The following is a 19,747-nucleotide window of genomic DNA, read 5'->3' as shown; positions in this document are numbered from 1 at the left end:
TTAAAACCATCTGGAGGCGCTGGTATTGTGGTGCAGCAACAGTCTGTAATGCCAACATCCCACGTGGGCATCAGATGGAGTCCTGGCTGCTCCTCTTCAGATCCAGCTCCCTTCTAAAACGCCTGAGAAAATAGCAGATAATGGACCAAGTGCCTGGGCCCTTGCATTCACACAACAGACTCAGTTTGTCCTGGCTCAGCCCTAGCCATTAAGGCAAGCTGGCAAATGAATCAGTAGATAGAAGATCAATCAACCTCTTCTCTCTCTCTCTCTCCCCAGCACTCCATTACTCTGAATTTCAAAGAAATGAATCAATCTTAAAACACACACACCTATGGAACAAGGAATAATAAAATATCCGATGCAAAAATATTCATGTTGAGCTAAAAGTCAATGAAGTTATTCACCTTTGTCATTCTCCTCTATAACATTCATGACTTATTTTAATTGGGATTGGCTTTTGACAGGGGATTAGGACACTGCATAAGACATGCCTACGTAAGGCACCCTAGGTCCTTAGAGGGCCAGGGCCTCTGCTTCCAGTTCGGCTTCCAGATAACATGTACCTTGGAAGGCAGCAGACAGTGGATCAAGTACACGGGTCCCCGTCACTCACACAGGCGAGGCAGAGTTCTTGGTTCCTGGCTATGACCTAGTCCAACATGGACTGCTGAGAGCATTTGTGACCTGATAAAGCAGAAGGAAAATATCTTGCTCTCCCCTTTCAAAACAGATGAAAACTCAATAAACACAAATTTTAAAAAATAAAACTTGGATCAAGTTGTTGGTTTATTGGAACCAAGCTGTTCTAATAAAGGTAGCATTTCTATATGCTGATGCATTAAGTTCAGGGTAGATAATAATTTATTTTCACAATTACAAGAATGTTCACTGGTAGGAAAATAATATTCGATTTATCTAAGTAAACAGATCTTTCACTGGTTCCTCTCAAATTGGCAGCTTCAAAATGCTAAAAGATGAGCTGATGTCCGTGTGCAAGGAATTACGTCACCAACAATAGGTTTATGTTTTTGTTTTAATAATCTGCCTCTATGACCTCACTGCCCTTGTGTTCAGAATTCCAGTCCTCTACTTCTATCAACATTTCAGGAGTTTCTTGGCTTATCTTCATTCATTTATATGCAAACATGTTTTTTTTTTCTTTCCAAACCATAAAGCAAATCCTTCAGTATTCAGTGTATGAACTCACCAATAGTAATTTACATTCCTTATCAAGTCTTTTTCATGTGAGGGTAACTTTACTGAAATTCTAAAAAAAGATTTCCATTAAGAGGACCACAAAATGACCCCTAAACAGATGGCTGCTCTCTGTGGAAGAACACGAGTTTTGTAGAGAGAAGAGTATTCAGCATCGCATGGATTTCATCAGGACCCTTTCTCTCCCACCAGCCAGTCAGGGAACTAAGTTCTTTGGCTGACTACCCTCCAAACAGGATGCAGAACACAACACAGAGAGACGAGGTAACCCAGGCTTCAGGCTGCCTCTAACCTTGCTCAGGAGCCGGAGTAATAGAACTGAAAAACACAAAACTGCTCCGGCTGAGATCATTTCGCACCTCTGTTAGTTTCACCAAAAGAAAATTAGGAAAAAGGCTCAATGTTTCAGGAAAAACAAAACCATGTTCAGTGGAATAAAACTGCCTTAGATACTGCTGTGTAAGATCGAAGAGAAATCAAAGAAAACAGGATGTGCCTTCCATATCTCACACCCATCAGACAATTATTCTTTACCTTTTGATAAATCCATGAGGTTTCATCACAGTTAAACAAAAACATGAGTTTCTAAAACCCTCAAACTATACATTTCTAGAGTTCTTTCCAGATCTTAATGCCCCACAATTGTATTGTTTCTTACATAATCAACTCTGACTCATTGCTAAGATACCAGATTCGCAGCACATTACACTCATTCCTCGACAGGATTGTCGTTATGCAAAAACACTAGAAACAGAAAAACTAAGGAATATGACTCCAAATAGCTACAAGGAAGAATGAACAGAAGTACAATATTCACAACACAGAGAAAACTAAAAACATATGGACACCTGGCAAAATAACTGAGGATCTTGGTAAATGCAGCCAGCTCCTACTGTAAATTATTCTCACACTACTTAGTAGCACTGCCTCAACAGTAGTACAAACTGTGAACTTTGGATATCACTTTAGAAATGAGCTGTATAGCAATACTGTGAAATATATGGGTAAGTTCCACAGTTCAACATAGTATTAGTTCTAATTTTTTAAAAATCATTTTGATGACATGAACAGGTAAGAGTAATATATGCTAACCATAAAAGCAGGTCATTGGAAACCGGATGGTATTCTTCCAGAAGGTTGAACACAGCCAACCGCATTATCTGCCTTCACCTGTGAACTCACTTCCTGACTGTAATTCCCACAGAGTGCAATTAATTTCAACAATGACAAAAGAATCAACTGTGGGTCTGGCACGCCAGCTTAGCAGCTAGAGTGCTCACCTTGCACACGCCGGGGTTTGTGTCCCAGCAGCCCAGTTTCCCCTCCAGCTACCTGTTTGTGGCCTGGAAAAGGAGGAGAGGATGGCCCAAAGCCTTGGGACCCTGCAGCCGCATGGGAGACCTGGAAGAGGCTCGAGGCTCTGGGCTCCTGGTTTTGGATCAGCACAGCTCCGGCCATTGCAGCCGTTTGGGGAGTGAATCAACAGACAGAACATCTTCCTCTGTGTCTCTCCTCCTCTCTGTATATCTGATTTTACAATAAAAGTAAAATAAATCTTAAAAAAAAGAATCAACTGGAAAATAAAGAATATGCCCATTTGTGGGGATATTCTAATCTGATAAATTCTATCCACAAGAAAAACAAAAATGATTATTAATGAGTCAGTGATACGAAGCTGAAATGTTTCTCTACTGAGTAAGCCCAAGAAATAAACATTGTCATTTGGCTCAAATATGTAATGAACACTAATTCATACCACCCTGAACGCGCCCGATCATCTGAACACTAATCCTGTTCATTAGCTCCTTCAGTTCTCCACGATCTAGAGAGCTTGCACACACCATCCTCAGGAGCCTTTCCTGACAGTGGTGGGTTCTCTCTGGTGTGGCACCTGTACCCGTCCGGCACAGAGGTAAGCACCCTGAAGGATAGATTTGACCCAAAATACAAACTAAGTTTAATTATGAAGTAAGCTCTTCCCCTTCATGAACACATACACACGCTCATACGTATCCCCAGTAACAAAAACAAAACTCAAATGATAGAAAAACAACTGATGCTCCATTTAGCTTCAAGGTAGTTAGTTCCACACAAGCTTTCAATTAGGAAGATGTCAGCATTGGACACCTTTGCAAAGATGAGACACAGAGCAGAACTGACAACAGAAGTGTCATCACCTGACACACATCAGAGCGGATGCCCGTTTTCCAAAATCCTTGGCTACTTAGCTCCACAGTCACTTCTCGCCTCATTGTATTCTTCTGTCGGATTTTCTGGAGTGCTTCCTAGAAAAGAACTCATTACGATGAGTAAACGTGACAGTTGTAAAGCAATATTCAGCCCAACATCCAGCAGTAGATTTGAGTTGGATGCATTCAGTATTACCATTATATTCAGGAACTCAAAGCTCTTCAAGCAAGACTACAATATTTTACTTGAAATGAAGGCCAGGATGTACATACCCTTGGGTGGAAGGCAGCATTTCAAGTTAACTAACTATGGGGAAAAAAAATCTAAATCAAATCTACCATTCCAGAGTGTTCAAACAAAATATGTCTTTTCACCACTAAGAGAAATGAAATGTGGTATTTGGGAATTAAAGTCAACATGTAAAAATTACATTTAGATCAAGCCTTACGTTAAACACTTATAATCAAGAAAGACAATTAACCCGCAACCTGTAATTCTAAATTCTGTCTTCTGATTTACGAAAACCTTAGAAAAATCTTTGTACTCACAAGGGCACATCTTACTGATAAATAGAATCCAAAATTTTATGTAGGAGATATAATCAACAAATTAACCATTCCCTTTTGCTGTTCTTCAAATAGTTGCTTTTAAAAATTATACATATGTAAGTATTCAACTTTATAACACCTCACAGGAATTCATAATAGCAACAGGAACCACCACCATCTGCACCCTCACCCCACCTCTGATGAAGTGTGGCCAAATTTTAAGAAAAAGTCTGAGGTCCATGTAGCCACCTTTGCCTTACGAACATCAACAGGGTGGTTCAACCAGCCTCTCGCCAAGGTGCTCGCCTTTACAAGGAGGCTGGCTGGCTCCAGACACAGTAAGTGACAAAGCTAGAATTTAAACACCTTTGCCAACTTCAAAGCCTTGCCCTTATGCTACACTCAAAACCTGTGCTGACACTGAATCTATTTGCTCTTAAAATTAAACTGAAACTCAAATGATCCTAGAATACAGGGACAGTACCACCCACAATCAAAAATTCAGGAATTTGGGATACAAAAAACCTCAGAAAAGAAGTTCACCATACTAAACTGACAAGAGTATGGAAGACAAACCTTTAACACCAAGTCCCAGTAAGAATACTGTACTGTGTTGCAGTCTAATTACACAAAAGGTATTTAGCACATTATAAGCTTTGATTATAATCTTAATTTTTTTATTATAATCTACTTGATTACAAATAGTTGTATTAAAAAACTGCCATCTTTTTATTTGAAAGAGTTACATTAAAAAAAAAAGGAGCAACAAGAGGAAGGGAAGGGGGCTCTTTGATCCACTGGTTCAGTCCCCAGGAGGCTACAAGAGTCAAGGCTGAGCCAGGTGGAAGCCAAGAGTGTCTTCCAGGTATCTCACGAAGGTGGAAAGGAGCCAAACACTTGGGTAATCTTGCACTGCTTCTCCCAGGCCATTGGCAGGCAGCTGGATCTGAAGTGGTTCAACAGGAACATGAACTGATGCACACGTGAGAGGCTCGCATTGCCGGCAGAAGCTTTACTGGCTATGTCAAAGCTGGTCCTTTTAAAGGTAGAAATGCTCCTCAAGATAATGTGATTTTTTTGGGGGGGTAAATCATCATGTTAATGAGGAAAGTATGACTTTTTAATAAGTATTCTTTCAGAACTGTTGCTATGGCATAACTGGTAAAGCTGCCACCTGCAATTCCTGCATTCCATATGGGCACCTGTTCACGCACCACTCTCAATGAAGTGACCTGCTATGGAGCTGAGAGAAAGAGTGGAAACAGGACTCCTGCTACTCATGTGGGTATCCAGATGAAGGTTCAGCCTGGCCCGGACATGGTCAATGCAATCACTTAGGGACTGAGCCAGCAGGTGGAAAACCTCTTTCTCTCTGTCTCTCCCCTCTAATTCTTTCAAGTAAATAAATCAATCTTTTTGTACAATACAATCTGGAAAAAAACCTGAACCCTAGCCACAAAGGAACAAGGCTCAATACCAACCTCCCTCTGGGCCAGCTTCTGTTTGTCAGTCTGCTTCACTTTGGGACTATTTGCAAGAAGGTGGCGAAGCTTCACATAGCTCTTCCACAGTTTCTGGTACCTGTGGGAGAGGACAGACAGACACATGAGGCAGAGAAAGGTAAATCTAAAGTGCAAGGAAACCATCTATTTTATTAGGCTTGCTCCATCATAGATAACATTCTTTGGAGTATCCTTGGTGCACACAAACTCTCTTTCTAACTTTAGCATTGAGGGGCAGGACAGCCAGGAGTCACCTGAAATCTACTGATTACGTTCATTGTCACTTATATGAGTTAAACATGAAGTGTGACTCTAGGGATGAATGTCTGGAAAGAATTCCAAAGGAGACACACAAAAGCTTACTCCAACCAATGGAAACATGTCCCGTCTCACTGTTCCTTACGTGGAAGTGAAAGGTTTTATTTTAGATATGGAGTATTTCTTTGGTTGAAAAGAAAAGAAGCTCCTCCCAACAGGAATATTGGTAAATGAAGAGCATTAGAATAGAGAATCTACTTGTGTCAGCATTCAAGCTGTTTCCATTTTTCCACTGAAGGGGAAAAAGACAGATGGGGCTCCCCAATCTGTATTCACAAACCAATACCCGAGGGTCTTGAATGAAGAGCAGGCAGTTCTTTGAGCTCTGCCATCTAAGAGGTGATGAGCGCCTAATCACATTCTGCTAACATTTTTCTCATTCAGACAGGATTATCACAACATTTGTTGTTTTACTGAACCTGTTCCTTCCTTGGCCTTTGCGGGACCTCTCCTGCTTTAACCACATTTTGTTTTAGAGGATGTAGGACAGAAACAAGTACTTACACGAGGCCTGGGCCACTGCTTCCTACTTTTATCCAAAGGGGGTGGGAGGAAGAACAAAACCCTTTAGCCTCTTCTAGCATATGTCAGCCAGAACTGTAGTTATGAACTGAAAATCCCCCAATCCCTTTTCTCCCACCACGAATCCTTTTTTTTTTTAAAGGAAAAAAAGTCAAGAAAATGTTTAACAATGTAGAAAAATCCAAACATTCCTCAATATAATGATACTATCTCCATTCCCACATGTCTTCATCTTGTCCCAGAAAACTGCAGAATAATCCACTGAAAAATAACTTCTGGTGGTCAAAAAGACAGAATCACTGGGCAGCTACCAAACCGTGTCTCATTTGGTAATCAGAATTTTGAAAATATGACTCAATTTAGCTCTTAGATTTTGAAAAAGAAAAACGCCCACCAAAGGCTATCTAATTCAGCTGTGAGTAGAAGGTGAAATTGGCTAAGACAAACACTGAGAAATGTCTTACTGTGGGTCTCCTGCATAACTCAACTGTGCAGGGCGTATCCCGAAGTGCACGATGATCGGAAATGTAATCACATCAGGGTTGAACTGCTCACGATCCAGTTGGTCGATGCGGACAGAGCTTGGTTTCTAGAGAGAAAAATCAAAATCATTTATTCCCATAAGCAGTCCTGAAGTATTGACTTTAACCTAAGTAGGGAAGGAATTAATCTGATTTTTTTCTAGGAAAGCCATATCCCCAAAGGGAAAATGTCATTTAAAATCCTTTAATCATAGCAGCTATACTATATAAAAACTCTAATGTCATCCCTGTAAATGAGTCTATGCCATTTGCCATAATGAACAATGACTTTGTCCTTTTAGCAGTCCACACAGAAACCTTTCAAAATCAAACTTTTAAAAGGACACCTACTCAGACAGAAATTTTGTTTAACTTCACCAAAGGCACAGGGGAAAGACTGAACATCACATAGAAGAGGTGTGCTAACTTACCCTACTTTAATCCCATGTTTCACATGCATGGCTTACCTCCACCTGAGATGCACAGATGCCTTTACCAGGAAGAACTTCCCCACATATTCTAGCACACTTTGTATGTTAGAAGTATATTACAAAGGCCATGCATTAAGTTTCTCTTACCGTTTACATGGGACACTTTCATATTCTACCAGAGAGCCTCATGTTTTTTGTTGGTCTAATAAAGGGGAAAGTGGGTGGTTGGAACTTTTCTGAACCATTTGTGAAATGTCATTCACACTGAAACTCTAAGTTTGGGAAAATATTGAAAATCATGGCAAATACATTTTAGCAGCATTCTTGCTTGAAACAATTCTCAGAGCACTCCTTAATTAGACTGAGTTGTTAAAAATATATTGCGGGCTCAGCAGCGTGGCCTAGTGGCTAAGGCCCTCGCCTTGATCCCATATGGCTGCTGGTTCTGATCCCGGCAGCTCCACTTCCTCTCTATCTCTCCTCCTCTCAGTACATCTGACTTTGTAATAAAAATAAAATAAATCTTTAAGACAAAAAAGAAGTATATTGTGGGTATTTCACTCGGTTCCATAAGAAGCTACAACTACAGAACTCGATCCACCTGGAGGCCAGCAAGCCTCACTCTGCCCCACAACAGTGCTCAACAACTGAAGTCTGGTTGAAGGCCAATGTTGTCCAAAACAGAAGGGTTTCAAACAAAACCTAGAAAAAGCTCTAATAATCAAGATAAACTGATCGCTTGATGATCTACAACTACAACCCCAATGAGTCATCTGACAAACACCAAGAGCCAAGAGGAATGAGTCACACAAATCCATCCTCATTAGTTAAAAAAAAAAAAAATTCAAACTTCAAGGCCAGTGCCAGGGCATGGTAAGCAAAGCTTTTGCATATGGGGGCCGGTTCAAGTCCCAGCTGCTCCATTTCCAATCCAGCACCCCTGCTAACATCCTGGGAAAGCAGGAGAGAATGGTTCAAATCCTTGGGCACCTGCACCCACGTGGGAAACCCAGAAAAGTTTCTGGCTCCTGGCTTCAGAGTGGCCCAGCAATAACCACTCCAGCCATTTGGGGAGTGAATCAGTGATGAAGACTTCTCTCTGTTCCTCCTCTTTCAAATAAAAAGAGAAATAAAAAAAACCGTTAAAAAACAAAGCATATTTTAAAGTCATTTAGTAATCAAAATTTACTAGTATCCTGAAAAGCTGACCTCTGCTCTCAAAAATAATCAACAGGGAAGATTTTGTTCATTGTTAACTTTGAAATTACTTGAACATTCATCAGTCGTAGCAAAACATGACTTAGGTTTCAGAATAGCTCTTGTATGCAATTTTTACATCAAGTAACAAGATATATTAAAAATCCGGCTTTCTAAAAGTTTATTTATTTTTATCTGAAAAGCAGAGAGACAGATAAATGAACAAATCTATTTCAACTGTTAACTCCTGAAATGCTCACAATGGCAACAGCTGAGCCAGGCTGAAGCCTGACGGTGGGAACTCAATCTGGGTCACACCATGGTTGCTAAGGACCCATACCTGAGCCATTGCCTGTTGCCTGAGAGGGAACACATTAGCAGAAAGTTAGAATTGAAAGTACAGCTGGGACTCCATGCAAGGTACTTCAAAATGGGGTATAAGTGTTACAAACAGTCTTTTTTTTTTTTTTAAGACTTAGTTGATTTTACTGGAAAGGCAGATTTATAAGAGAGAAGGAGAGACAGAGAGAAAGATCTTCCATCTGCTGGTTCATGCCCCACATGGCTACAAGGGCCACAGCTCAGTCAATTCAAAGCCAGGAGCTTCTTCTGAGTCTCCAATGTGGTTGCAGAGTCCCAAGGTTTTGGGTCACCCTCTACTGCACTTAACCACCATGTGTCTTAACCACTACGTTGCCCACCCCAGGACATACTTTCAAAAGATAACTGAGTCATCAAAAAATGCTGTAGAATTATTCATGTTTTTTTGTGATTTTTGTAAACATCATACATCACTGAGAGATCTGAAGTATCTCCATTATCCCTAAATTTATGAGTGAGACAGGGAATGAAGTAAGTTCGACTTTGGCCATACGCTACAACATCTATCACACCACATTTGTGTAAGAATAAAAAACATTCTCACTAATGACCAAAGTACTCCCTGACAAAGTGCTTAGGGACGAAGATTAATTCAAAGTTGTGCAGCAATAAAGTATTTAATGTGACCATAATGGCTTGAAAGATTTAATAAACATCCCAATATTCCTGCTGTTGGACAATCTTTCAAAGCAGAGGATGAAATGTAGTTTCATGTCTACCCTCCCTGATGGGTAACTTGTACACTTCTCAAAAGGACATATTGAAAGGATCTTTTCTTTTTCTCCTCTAAATATATCCTTAGCTAAATACTAAAAAAGAATTAAGCTCAACATGTTTCTAACACCCAAACTCACTCTTGCAGATTTCTTGGATTTTCTCCCAACATAAATCTTTCGTTCCAACTGATCTGTCCATCACTATACTATGTTCAAAACTAGCCTTTCTCAAGGATGTACATTTAGTCACACCACTAATTCATATAAATTCTCTATTTCTCTGCAGCATCACTGGAAGGACTGGCCCCATGATCTCTCCAGAAACTGTGAATTTTACTGCCTGGTCCCTGCCTTGCCAGTTCACCACGGCAACAATCTAATAGAACAAAAAAACCTCGCTGGCACCTGGCTCACAAAGTAGTTCCTGCGCGGACGATGATCATGGCTGAATAACTGTATCAATGGCAAAAAGCAAGCCATGGGAAACCAGAAGGACCATGGGGATTAATTTGAAATGTGGATTCCAAGGCCCTTTGCCTAAGATATATGAGATGAGATGGGTCAGGGTATCCTTGGCTTTTTTGAAAGCTTCCCATGTGATCCCAGAGTTTCAAGAATGCTTAACTATACATAGGAGAAAGCTTAGAGAGATTGTGATTCCCATGAGACTCTTCCAAGGGAACAACCAAGACTAAAACATGTGTCTCCTTCTATCACCCCATCCTCTCACCCAGCTCCAAATACGCAACTGCTTAAAGATAAATTTAGCCTTACCTCCACACCGCTATTCTTTAAGTGTCATTCAGAGTCATTGAAATAGTTATTTGGAACAGCATTACAGAAAAGCTAAATGATTTTTAAGCAAGTTTTACATTGAAGCATTCTTACTACACTCATTTCACCTCCTGCATTTGTTTAAAGCTGGAATGCTTTATTTGCAAACAGCAACATTTTGTCTGTGCAGATGTTATTGTTACATGACAAAAAGTTGATCCAGAGTCTGTCTATCATGATTCGAGGCTATTAAACAACTGGCAACTTTTTCAAAAAACAACAGATTTGCTTAAACAAATTACTGTGTCTGCAGAATTTTGCTCTGATAAGATGCCAAAATAGAATTTATGAAATAACATGTTTGAGAAAAAAATGAATAGGAAGAAAACATTCTATTTCATGAGTAGTTATCTTTTGTTTTTAAAAGTATTTTTGTTTCAAAATTTAACATTAGGAGTTAATTTTTAATCAAATTTTAAAGCAACAAACAAGAGAAATGGTAAACTTTATAATAAGCATGGCAAAGGTTCAGTTAAAAATAACAAATACAAGAAAATCAGACAAGATGTTAATGGGCAATTATTAACAGAGAACCAACGCAGGGGCTGGTGCTGCAGCATGGTGTCGGTAAGCTGCAACTTGCAGTGCCAGCAGCCCATATGAGAGTGCCAGGCACAGTTCTGCTTGTTTCACTTCCAATCCAGCTACCTGCTATCACAACTGGGAAAGAAGGGGAAGACTGAACAAGTCCCTTGGGTCCCCATCACCCATGTTTGAGAACTGATGGAGTTCTAGGCGCCTGGCTCTGGCTTGGCCCAGCCCAGGCCATTACAGCCATTTAGCAAGTGAACCAACAGACAGAATATGTTTCTATCTCTTCCTCTCTATCACTGTTTTTCAAACTAAATGATGAATAAATAAGTAAAACATGAATAACCAATGAGAATTTAAAATATCAGTTCATACTAAAAAAGCAATATAAGCACAAAATTAGACTACATACTTTTTCCCCCTATGAGTACAGTTTTTCTTCTAACTGGCATACACAGTTTGAAGAAATGAATAATCCCTCATATGATTAATGGGAATACAAACTCCACAACCCTTCCTGAAGGCACAGGTTGCAAAAGCCTGTGCATCTTTAGGCAGAATGAACTCACTAAATGTCTAACTTGTAATATGTGTCTTATTTATTGAAAAAAATTTGTTTAAGTACTCAAAGAAACAAAGCAAGGAGGGTCTTAAAGCTTCAAAAATGCACCGTCAGTATATCTATGAAGCATTCAGTGTTTGAACGTATTAAACCCCAGAATGTACCGTGGCAGGGTTGGTGACAATCATGCCTTTACACTCCTCTGCGTATTTCTGCCACTCGAGCTCCTCCCACTGCAGCATGTTGGCAATCTCCTCTTCCGGCACCAGGGCCTTGCTGCAGCGCAGGAGGTAGAGCAGAATCTGGTGCATGGACAGCACTTCCTTCCCTCCATCTTGGGTGGAGAGGGAGAAGAAATGAGACAGCTCAATCAGCAGCAAATCATCAGCTGACTAGCAACAACAAGCCATGTAGGGAAGGAGCATACAGAAACAGCTAATGACACATTCACAGTGCAGTTCGGTGATGAACAGTGCTCATAAACCATTTTAATTTCTAAAATGGTAACAACAGCATTAGAAATGATAAAAGGCTCCATTCGTAAGGTATGAAAAAAAGGTACCTGTCTATACAAATTTAAAGCCACCTAGCATAAAGCACCAGAGTTTATAATACACCGAGCCATGGTATGCCTTAAATATTTTAAAATTCTTTCTAGGGTAACAGATGAAAGCTCTTTAGAAGTGATGTTACTGTCCTAAGGAAATTCTAAGCTTTTATGAGATATTTATGGATGTTTTCAATAAGCCATTGATGTCTTATGGTCTAAGTTTTGGGTACTAATGTGCTGCACCTGCCATGATGAATAGGACTAAGGATCCTATACTAGTATCATGGTTGGTCGTTACAGAGTTGGTACATGGAAAAAATACCAAGTGTTCTGAAGTTTACAAAAGCTTATATTATCAAGGACAGACACAAACGTTAAAAGGCACAATCAAAGTATGCTGGAAAAAGTCAATCTGGTACCTGATAAGTCGCAGACATTCATCTAACATGGACAGTAAGCAGCATTTACATGGGGTCAACCTCTTTACCAATACCTGGGAGACAGCTCACACCACTTTCCTTTGCCCGTTCCCACCCAAAGGAAGCACACGAGCCCTAAGCCTAAAGGACAACCTCTATCCTTTCCCAGGGTCAACCATTGCCTGGCGAAATGAGACTGCTAACAGCACAGGATGGTGAGGATGGAGTGGCACACAAGAAAATGTCCTATCTGGGTCAAGGAATCACCACATTCCAGGAATCTCAGGGTCCAAAAGTAAATACAGAAGAAAATCATAGATGTCAACATAGATGTCGCTATGGACCAAGATATCATCTGGGAGAGAAAGACGTAAAGATCAATCAACATTTCCTTTTCAGCTGCATTTCTCACCCCAGGATCTGCTCGGGAACCTGACCAGAGTACTTCTGCACAGCTGCTGTAGGTATTAACACCATCATTCACTCACCCAACAAGCATTCCACAGCAGGTATTGTTCGAGAAGGCCCTGGAAACAGAGCAATGAACTAAACGGCCCTGCCTGGCTTAAGCTCACACTTCAGTGGAGTGAAAGAGACCAAAAAGCAAATAAAAAAGACCAAATTAAAGAAAAAAATAGATATGGCTGAGATGAATAAAGTGTTTGAACCAGGGGCTGATGTCACAACTTATCAGGCTAACCCTCCACCTGCAGTGTCACATGGGCACCAGATAGAGTACCAGCTGCTCAACTTCCAAACCAGCTATCTGGTTATGACCTTGAAAAGCAATGGGCGATTGGGAAAACAGGAAGAAGCTCCTGGTTCCTGGCTTTGGACAGCCCAGCTCCAGCCATCGTGACCGTTGGGGAGTGATGGTGAAAGATATCTTTCTCTCTCTGTCAAGTAAAAATAAATAAATCTCACAAAAAATGATGTAAACCAAGTGAGTAAAAACTTTTCAAAGCAGCAAGGGGAGCTCACCATGCAACTACCTGGGTGAGAAGTAAACCAGCTCAACAAAATGACCAGAACATTTAGGCAGGAGGCTTGGTCTATTGAGGAACTACCAAGAGGCCACTGTAGGTGGGGTGAAAAGGAGAGGCGACAGGAGCGGCAGGGAAGCCAGATCTTGCAGAGTTACAGCTTGATAAGAACTCAGGATGTTATACTCAGATGGGATGTTTTTCAGCACTGTGTGCCAGGGATATTTTACAATCATGGGGGAGGGACAAGGTTTACACCCTCAAGAAGCAAGTAGTTTAATGATGATTAAGCACATCTTTGTATATAAATCTCTAAAAATAAAGTTCAAATCAAAGATGAATCAAAGCTATAGCATCTCTGAAAAAAGAAATCATCCACAAGGTGAACAAATCACAAAATACACTCATCTCACATGAGGTGGGCTCAGTCTAATTGATCAAATAACACTACAACGCATCTGCCTTAAGCTCAAAAGTCACCTTTGACTAGCAAATTTTCAGGATGGTGTGAAGTAGCAGCTGGGTACCCCCAAATTCATCCATGGAGTATCCTAACCTCCTTAGTAATGGTGTCAGGAAGCAGGGGTTTTAGCTGTCAAGAGGGTGAGGCCCTCAGGAATGGCCCTTACCCAAAGAGGCCAGATGGAACTTGCTTCCTTTGCGATAACACAGTAGGTTTACTGGAAATCAGACAGAGAGCCCTCACCAAGAACCCAACCATGCTGGCTAGCCCCTGACCTCAGCCCTTCAACATTCAGGACCTATGAGCAAAACAAGGCTGTTGGTTGAGCCATTCAGGCCACACTGTTTCCATTAGAACAACACAAACCAAGACACGTGGTTAGGAACCTAGTTCTCAGTCAGTATTGAAATTAAAAAACTTAAGGAGGGCAATATTTAAGCCTAGAGAAAAAATGTCTAACAAAGGCTCCAATGTAGTAGCAATAAAACAGTCCAGGCACTGCCCAGTTCAAGAGAGGAATATTTGCAAGATAAAGACAAAAAGCCACTACATGCTTATAAGAATGTCAGCTATACAGTTTCTAGCTTGGGTGCAAAGATGCTGATGAAAGAGTTGTGAACTTTGCAAAGGCACAGAAAATAAAGGTAACTAAATCAAATTAAAAATGGGTATATACACACACAGTGCAAAGACACTACAGCTGAAGGAAAAATGCTTTCCATTTTGCAATCTGCAACTAACCCTTTCAAAGATTCACCACTGTGAAACACTGGAAACTCAGTACAATAATCTGAAGTGAAAAAGTTATCAAGTAAAGGGGACTGGAGCTCTTGCCCGCTGTCTAGTGCTAGGGAAACGCAGTAAGAGGCAGATGAAATTAGAGTCCAGCCAGAAAGCCTGGGCAGGACCCGTATGTCCCACACCCAGGGTGGCAAAGACAATACTCCATAAATATCTGTGGAGTGACTTTCTGAGGCAGATAAATAGCCTGGCCACTTGCTCTCAGACAACCATGAATTCACTAATGCTAATGAATTGGCTCTTTGAGTTGGTCTGCTTTGCTACATACTTATGTTGGGGATTTATGGAACCACGTCGCCGAGCACTAGGAAGTAATTTTTATCTTGCTGGCTGGGAAAAAACAGGACATGATATAAATGAGAAATCAGAGCGGGTAGGCTAAGGTTAACAGGAAGTTTGCCAGTTCTGGGCCTGGAACCATGGCAATGGCTCATTATTTGGGAAGAACTGTAGTTTGTGTTTAGGGAATGAATCTGGACAGTCATGAATGAACTGACAGACTTTCTAAACTGTTTCTTAGAGACCAAATTCTTTTAGTTCATATTGCTTGGTTATTTATATGATTGTGGCAGGGAGAAGCTATGGTTTTATATATAGTTATGGCAGGAGAGGCAATTTGTTCGGGAATTTGCATTAAGCATATGACTACTTACACATGTATTTCAATTTTCAACTGCGCAACACACACAATTTAAGGAAACACCACACCATCCCCTTTTCTGACCATGTCTTCTGCATATTTCAACCAAAATGTACTTACGTGATCACATTTCCTAAATTTATATTAAGATATTTTCTAAATTTTTAAAATACAAAGTTATATTAAAATGCTGTGTCAAGCAATGGTTTTTAAAGGATACTGGCTTCCTGGAAATTTTGAGATATTGTCTCACCCCACCACTGGCTCTCTGGCAGCCATACTCAAAAACTTTTGGTCCAGATGGGGTTCAGATAATTAACTCGCAAAATAGATTCAATATTCCAATACTTTAATTACAACTATGATACAAGCCTTCCATCAATGAAATTTTACTATCCTGAATTATACCCAATACTAACCTCAGTTAGTCAGAATAAAAACTTTGTACATCAGACGGGAGATCTTCCTCTCTCTCTTCTTTTATATATATCTGACTTCGCAATAAAAATAAATAAATCTCTTACAAAATGCATTGAGGATAACCTTCATGATTTTTTTTGGCATTTATGTTATAGTTCAATTAAAGGTTTATTTTTAAAAATGAGAGATGAGGAGGAGCTAGTGCAATGGCTCAACTGGCTAATCCTCCATCTCCAAGCATGGCATCCCATATGGTTGCCAGGACACGAACTGGCTACTCCACTTCCCATCCAGCTCTCTGCTTATGCCCTGGGAAAGCAGTCAAGGATGGCCCAAACTCTTAGGACCCTATATCCAAGTGGGAGACTTGGAAGAGGCCCCTGGCTTCCGGCTTCAGATCAGCTCAGCTCTGGCCATTGCAGTCATTTGGGGGATGAACTAGCAGATGGAAGATCTTTCTGTTTCTCCTTCTCTCCATAAATGTGCCTTTCCAATGAAAATAAATAAATAAATCTTAAAAAAAAAACAGAGATGGTATTAGAGAATGTTTGGAAAACAACTTTACTCATAACCAAATACATGTATAATTAAAGAAGACACAGTTAAGACTGATGATAAACAAAGTCATGAATGAGTTCTGAGTATGTGCTTTGTGCCAAGAGCTGTGTTGGCACTGATGCTAAAGACGGCCAGACCATAGTTATTTTTTGGCCTCATGGAGCTCATTACTGAAATTTCAAACAAAACAAAACAAATAAACAAGAAACAAAAAACACAAGAAGGAAGGAAGGAAAGAAGGCAGGTAGGCTGAAATGTTAAAAGAGTAATCGTGCATCTCGCGTAGTAGTGCAGACTGGCATGACTCTTCTAACAAGAAATTCAGGGCTATACATCATGGTCTTTAGATTTCCATCTGCTTGGTGAAGTATTAAAACAATAGGTAGCAAATCAAATACTAGTATCATGGCAACTATGTCATAAATCTTCATGCACAGAAAATAAATATGCTAGCTGTATTATTTCTAACCCACCATATTTTTAAAAAATATTTATTTATTTTTATTGCGAAGTCAGATATAGAGAGGAAGATCTTCCATCCGATGATTCACTCCCCAAGTGACCACAATGGCCGGTGCTGTGCCAGTCCGAAGCCAGGAGCCAGGAACTTCCTCCAGGTTTCCCACATGGGTGCAAGGTCCAAAGGCTTTGGGCCATCCTTGATTGCTTTCCCAGGACACAAGCAGGGAGCTGGATGGGAAGCAGGGCTGCCAGGATTAAAACTGGTGTCCATACGGGATCCAGGCACGTTCAAGGCAAGGACTTTAGCCACTAGGCCACTGCACCAGGCACTAACCCTCCATTTTCTAAAAGATCTTGAATGAAGTCCTACTGGGAAAACAAGTCAACTAAAATGTGGTGCCCAGGACCAAAAGTCAATCCATACATTAGGTGTGTTTCTTTGTTTCTCAGGGTTTTGTTTTTTCTTTAGTGTGTTTATTTTCCACAGGATATCTAATGAAAGTAAATTGTTTTTAAATGAATCAATAGATATTTCTCCTTTTTGACAATCTAATTGTTATCCCTACATGGTAATGAGAAATAGAGAAATAGTCCATCATCTGAAATCTCATGTAATAAATATCCAGCCTAAGAATCTTCCTTAAGGCCCCCTTTCTCTTAGAAATTGGGTCATAAATTGCCTGAAGGTAGAAGACAGATACAGAAACGAGACCTTTTCAATATAGTCATCCTAACACCCTAACAATCCTGACTGAAGATACATTCAAAAATCAAAGATGTATTTCCCTTGAAAAATAGTGTCTCAATAAATAGTTTTTATAAAAAAAAAAAGGAAAGCTTTTGAATGTATTTCCTAAAATAAAGCAAACATTAATCATAACATTAAAAACATGAGGAACACTATCCTGAAATAAACAGAAGCCACTGTGATGCTTTGGACATCAGGGACAACATCTTGAAGGAAATCTAAGCACACTGAGTTGACAGGAAGGAGAAGCCACTGAGGAGGAACCAGAGGAGAGGAGTAAGAGATCTGTAAGGAAGAACAAGAGCCCAGCGAGCAGCCCAGGGCCACAGCATGTCCTCTGAGATGGGCCACGGGCTGAAGGGGACTCTGGCATGGGCGCCAAGCTTGCCTGGGATGGACCAAGGGTGCCTGCGGAAGCCAGAGTCGGACACACACACACACACACTGCAGGGTTCAAGTCTCCTACCCCTGGAGGACAAGAAACATAAGAGGACAAACTCAGACCTGGATTTCTCAAACTGCTGCTGATGGAGAACTGGGCACATTGCTTACAAAATGGAGCAAGTCAGGCAGGACTGCAGACCATGGATTTAAAGCAGCAGCTGTTTTTCTCCACTCTTACTGAGTCAGCCACATAGAAATGAAACATGGCTGGTGTGGTGATCCTGACATGGAAAGTGGGTATACTATGAGCCATGATGCAGGCTAGAAGACACAGCTCAAAGTCAGAGCACAGGATTTGGTTAAGAAAACAAAGAAAAGTGGGCATACATAGGAGACGGGAGATCCAGGGTGAGGCAAAGGGTGAAAGGTACAACAGGCAGAAGTTATAGGAAAATGCTACTGCAAGGTGAGAAAACATGAGTTGTGGGCAAAGGCTAATTTCACTTAGGTGGTGAACAGCCTTGCAAGTATGTGGCTGGGATGGAACTACAGACATGACAGAAAGTGGGGAATGCAGCAATGCTGAGACGTGGGGCAGAACTTCTCTGGGAGCGGAACCTTCAAGGCAGGACTCCCAATCTGATACAACAGGCAACAGGCCAGGGAATCATAAAAAAGAGAACATAGCAAAAGCCAGAAAGGAACAGATTCTGCTAAGCAAAAGGCATCCAAAGATATCATCAAAAATTCAATTGTTTTTTAAAAACACTAAATGTACTGTCATATCATACAGGTGCATTTCTAAAGAGAAATAGAAATGCATTAAAATACTGCTTCAAAAACAAGTTGTATATTTATTTACAGATTTTAATTTAGCAGGATTAGTAAATTATATCTTTTAACTATAAAAGAAATAAAAGCACATGTCAAAAAATATAAAAGAACACCAAATTCTTACTAACACAATACAGGTATTGTAATTTTTCTGCAGCCATAATCATACTGCATATAAAATTTTACATTGTTCTCCAATTAACCATATACATTTTTAAAATCACCTGAATTTTTCCATGCCAATTTTAATATTTGTATATTTAATTAGTAAATTTTCAAAATTGATAATTTTCCATTTCTCATTGAATTTGTGGCTACCATAAATTGTACAGAGGCATAAAACAACATGTGTAATTTTATAATCTGAAAAGCACATAATTAACAGTGCCTGAGGCAAGAGAGTCGTCGCTGAGATTGAAAAGCAAACGGAAGGCTTATTTTCAGATGCACTATCTTCTCGGGTCATGGGCAAGTCAAAAGATTTACCTGGAAGAAACCGTACAAAACGTGGCATGAAATGAAACCGTGGGCAGCAGGGAGGGCTGTCTTCAAACAAAGGACCTGAGAGAAACAAGGGAAAAAAGGAAGTCACATGGTCATGATAACCACAGCAAAAACACCACCAGAAGGAAAGACATAAAAAATCCCACCTCCCCACACTCCCCAGTGACAAACGCAGCCCACACAGGCGGCAAAGACACTACTAGGGGTCAGTAGGAGCACCCATGCACGGAGAAACTGTGTTTAACTCAAAACTAGCAACGTTATTGTCATAACTGAACTACAGTAGCATATAATATGCTCATGTGCTTTTTTGTCATTTTAGTCTAACCACTCAAACTAAGAAATGCTGCTGTCTTAAAAAGCCATTCATTCCATTTATTCACTCAAACACTTGGTTTGATAAACTGTTCATTAACACAGTGCGTCAAAAATAAACGAGCAAACGTTTGCTGGAAAACAGACACCTCTAAAAGAATAAAAGATCCATGCTGACGGAAACAGAGGTACTTC

The 19,747-nt window shown here is 40.3% G+C and overlaps 1 protein-coding gene across 4 annotated transcripts in view; it reads right to left on the bottom strand.

The window, feature by feature from the left end:
* The window catches only part of DROSHA (drosha ribonuclease III), a 105,100-nt gene that overhangs the window by 52,500 nt on the left and 32,853 nt on the right, over positions 1 to 19,747 (bottom strand). For 3 of the 4 annotated variants that reach the window (XM_058680229.1, XM_058680231.1, XM_058680230.1), the window contains exons 14-18: positions 19,220 to 19,294; positions 11,636 to 11,805; positions 6,763 to 6,887; positions 5,438 to 5,537; positions 3,396 to 3,503 (exon numbers count right to left, since the gene is read on the bottom strand). In XM_058680229.1, coding sequence (XP_058536212.1) covers positions 3,396 to 3,503; positions 5,438 to 5,537; positions 6,763 to 6,887; positions 11,636 to 11,805; positions 19,220 to 19,294 — 578 coding nt within the window. The remainder of the gene's footprint in view (positions 1 to 3,395; positions 3,504 to 5,437; positions 5,538 to 6,762; positions 6,888 to 11,635; positions 11,806 to 19,219; positions 19,295 to 19,747) is intronic. The other variant, XM_058680232.1, reaches the window with a different exon arrangement.

Source organism: Ochotona princeps, chromosome 23, assembly GCF_030435755.1.
Source record: "Ochotona princeps isolate mOchPri1 chromosome 23, mOchPri1.hap1, whole genome shotgun sequence".
NCBI classification, from domain to species: Eukaryota; Metazoa; Chordata; class Mammalia; order Lagomorpha; family Ochotonidae; genus Ochotona; species Ochotona princeps.
The sequence above is the reverse complement of the archived record's forward strand: the minus strand, read 5'-3'. Positions and strand labels throughout refer to the sequence as shown.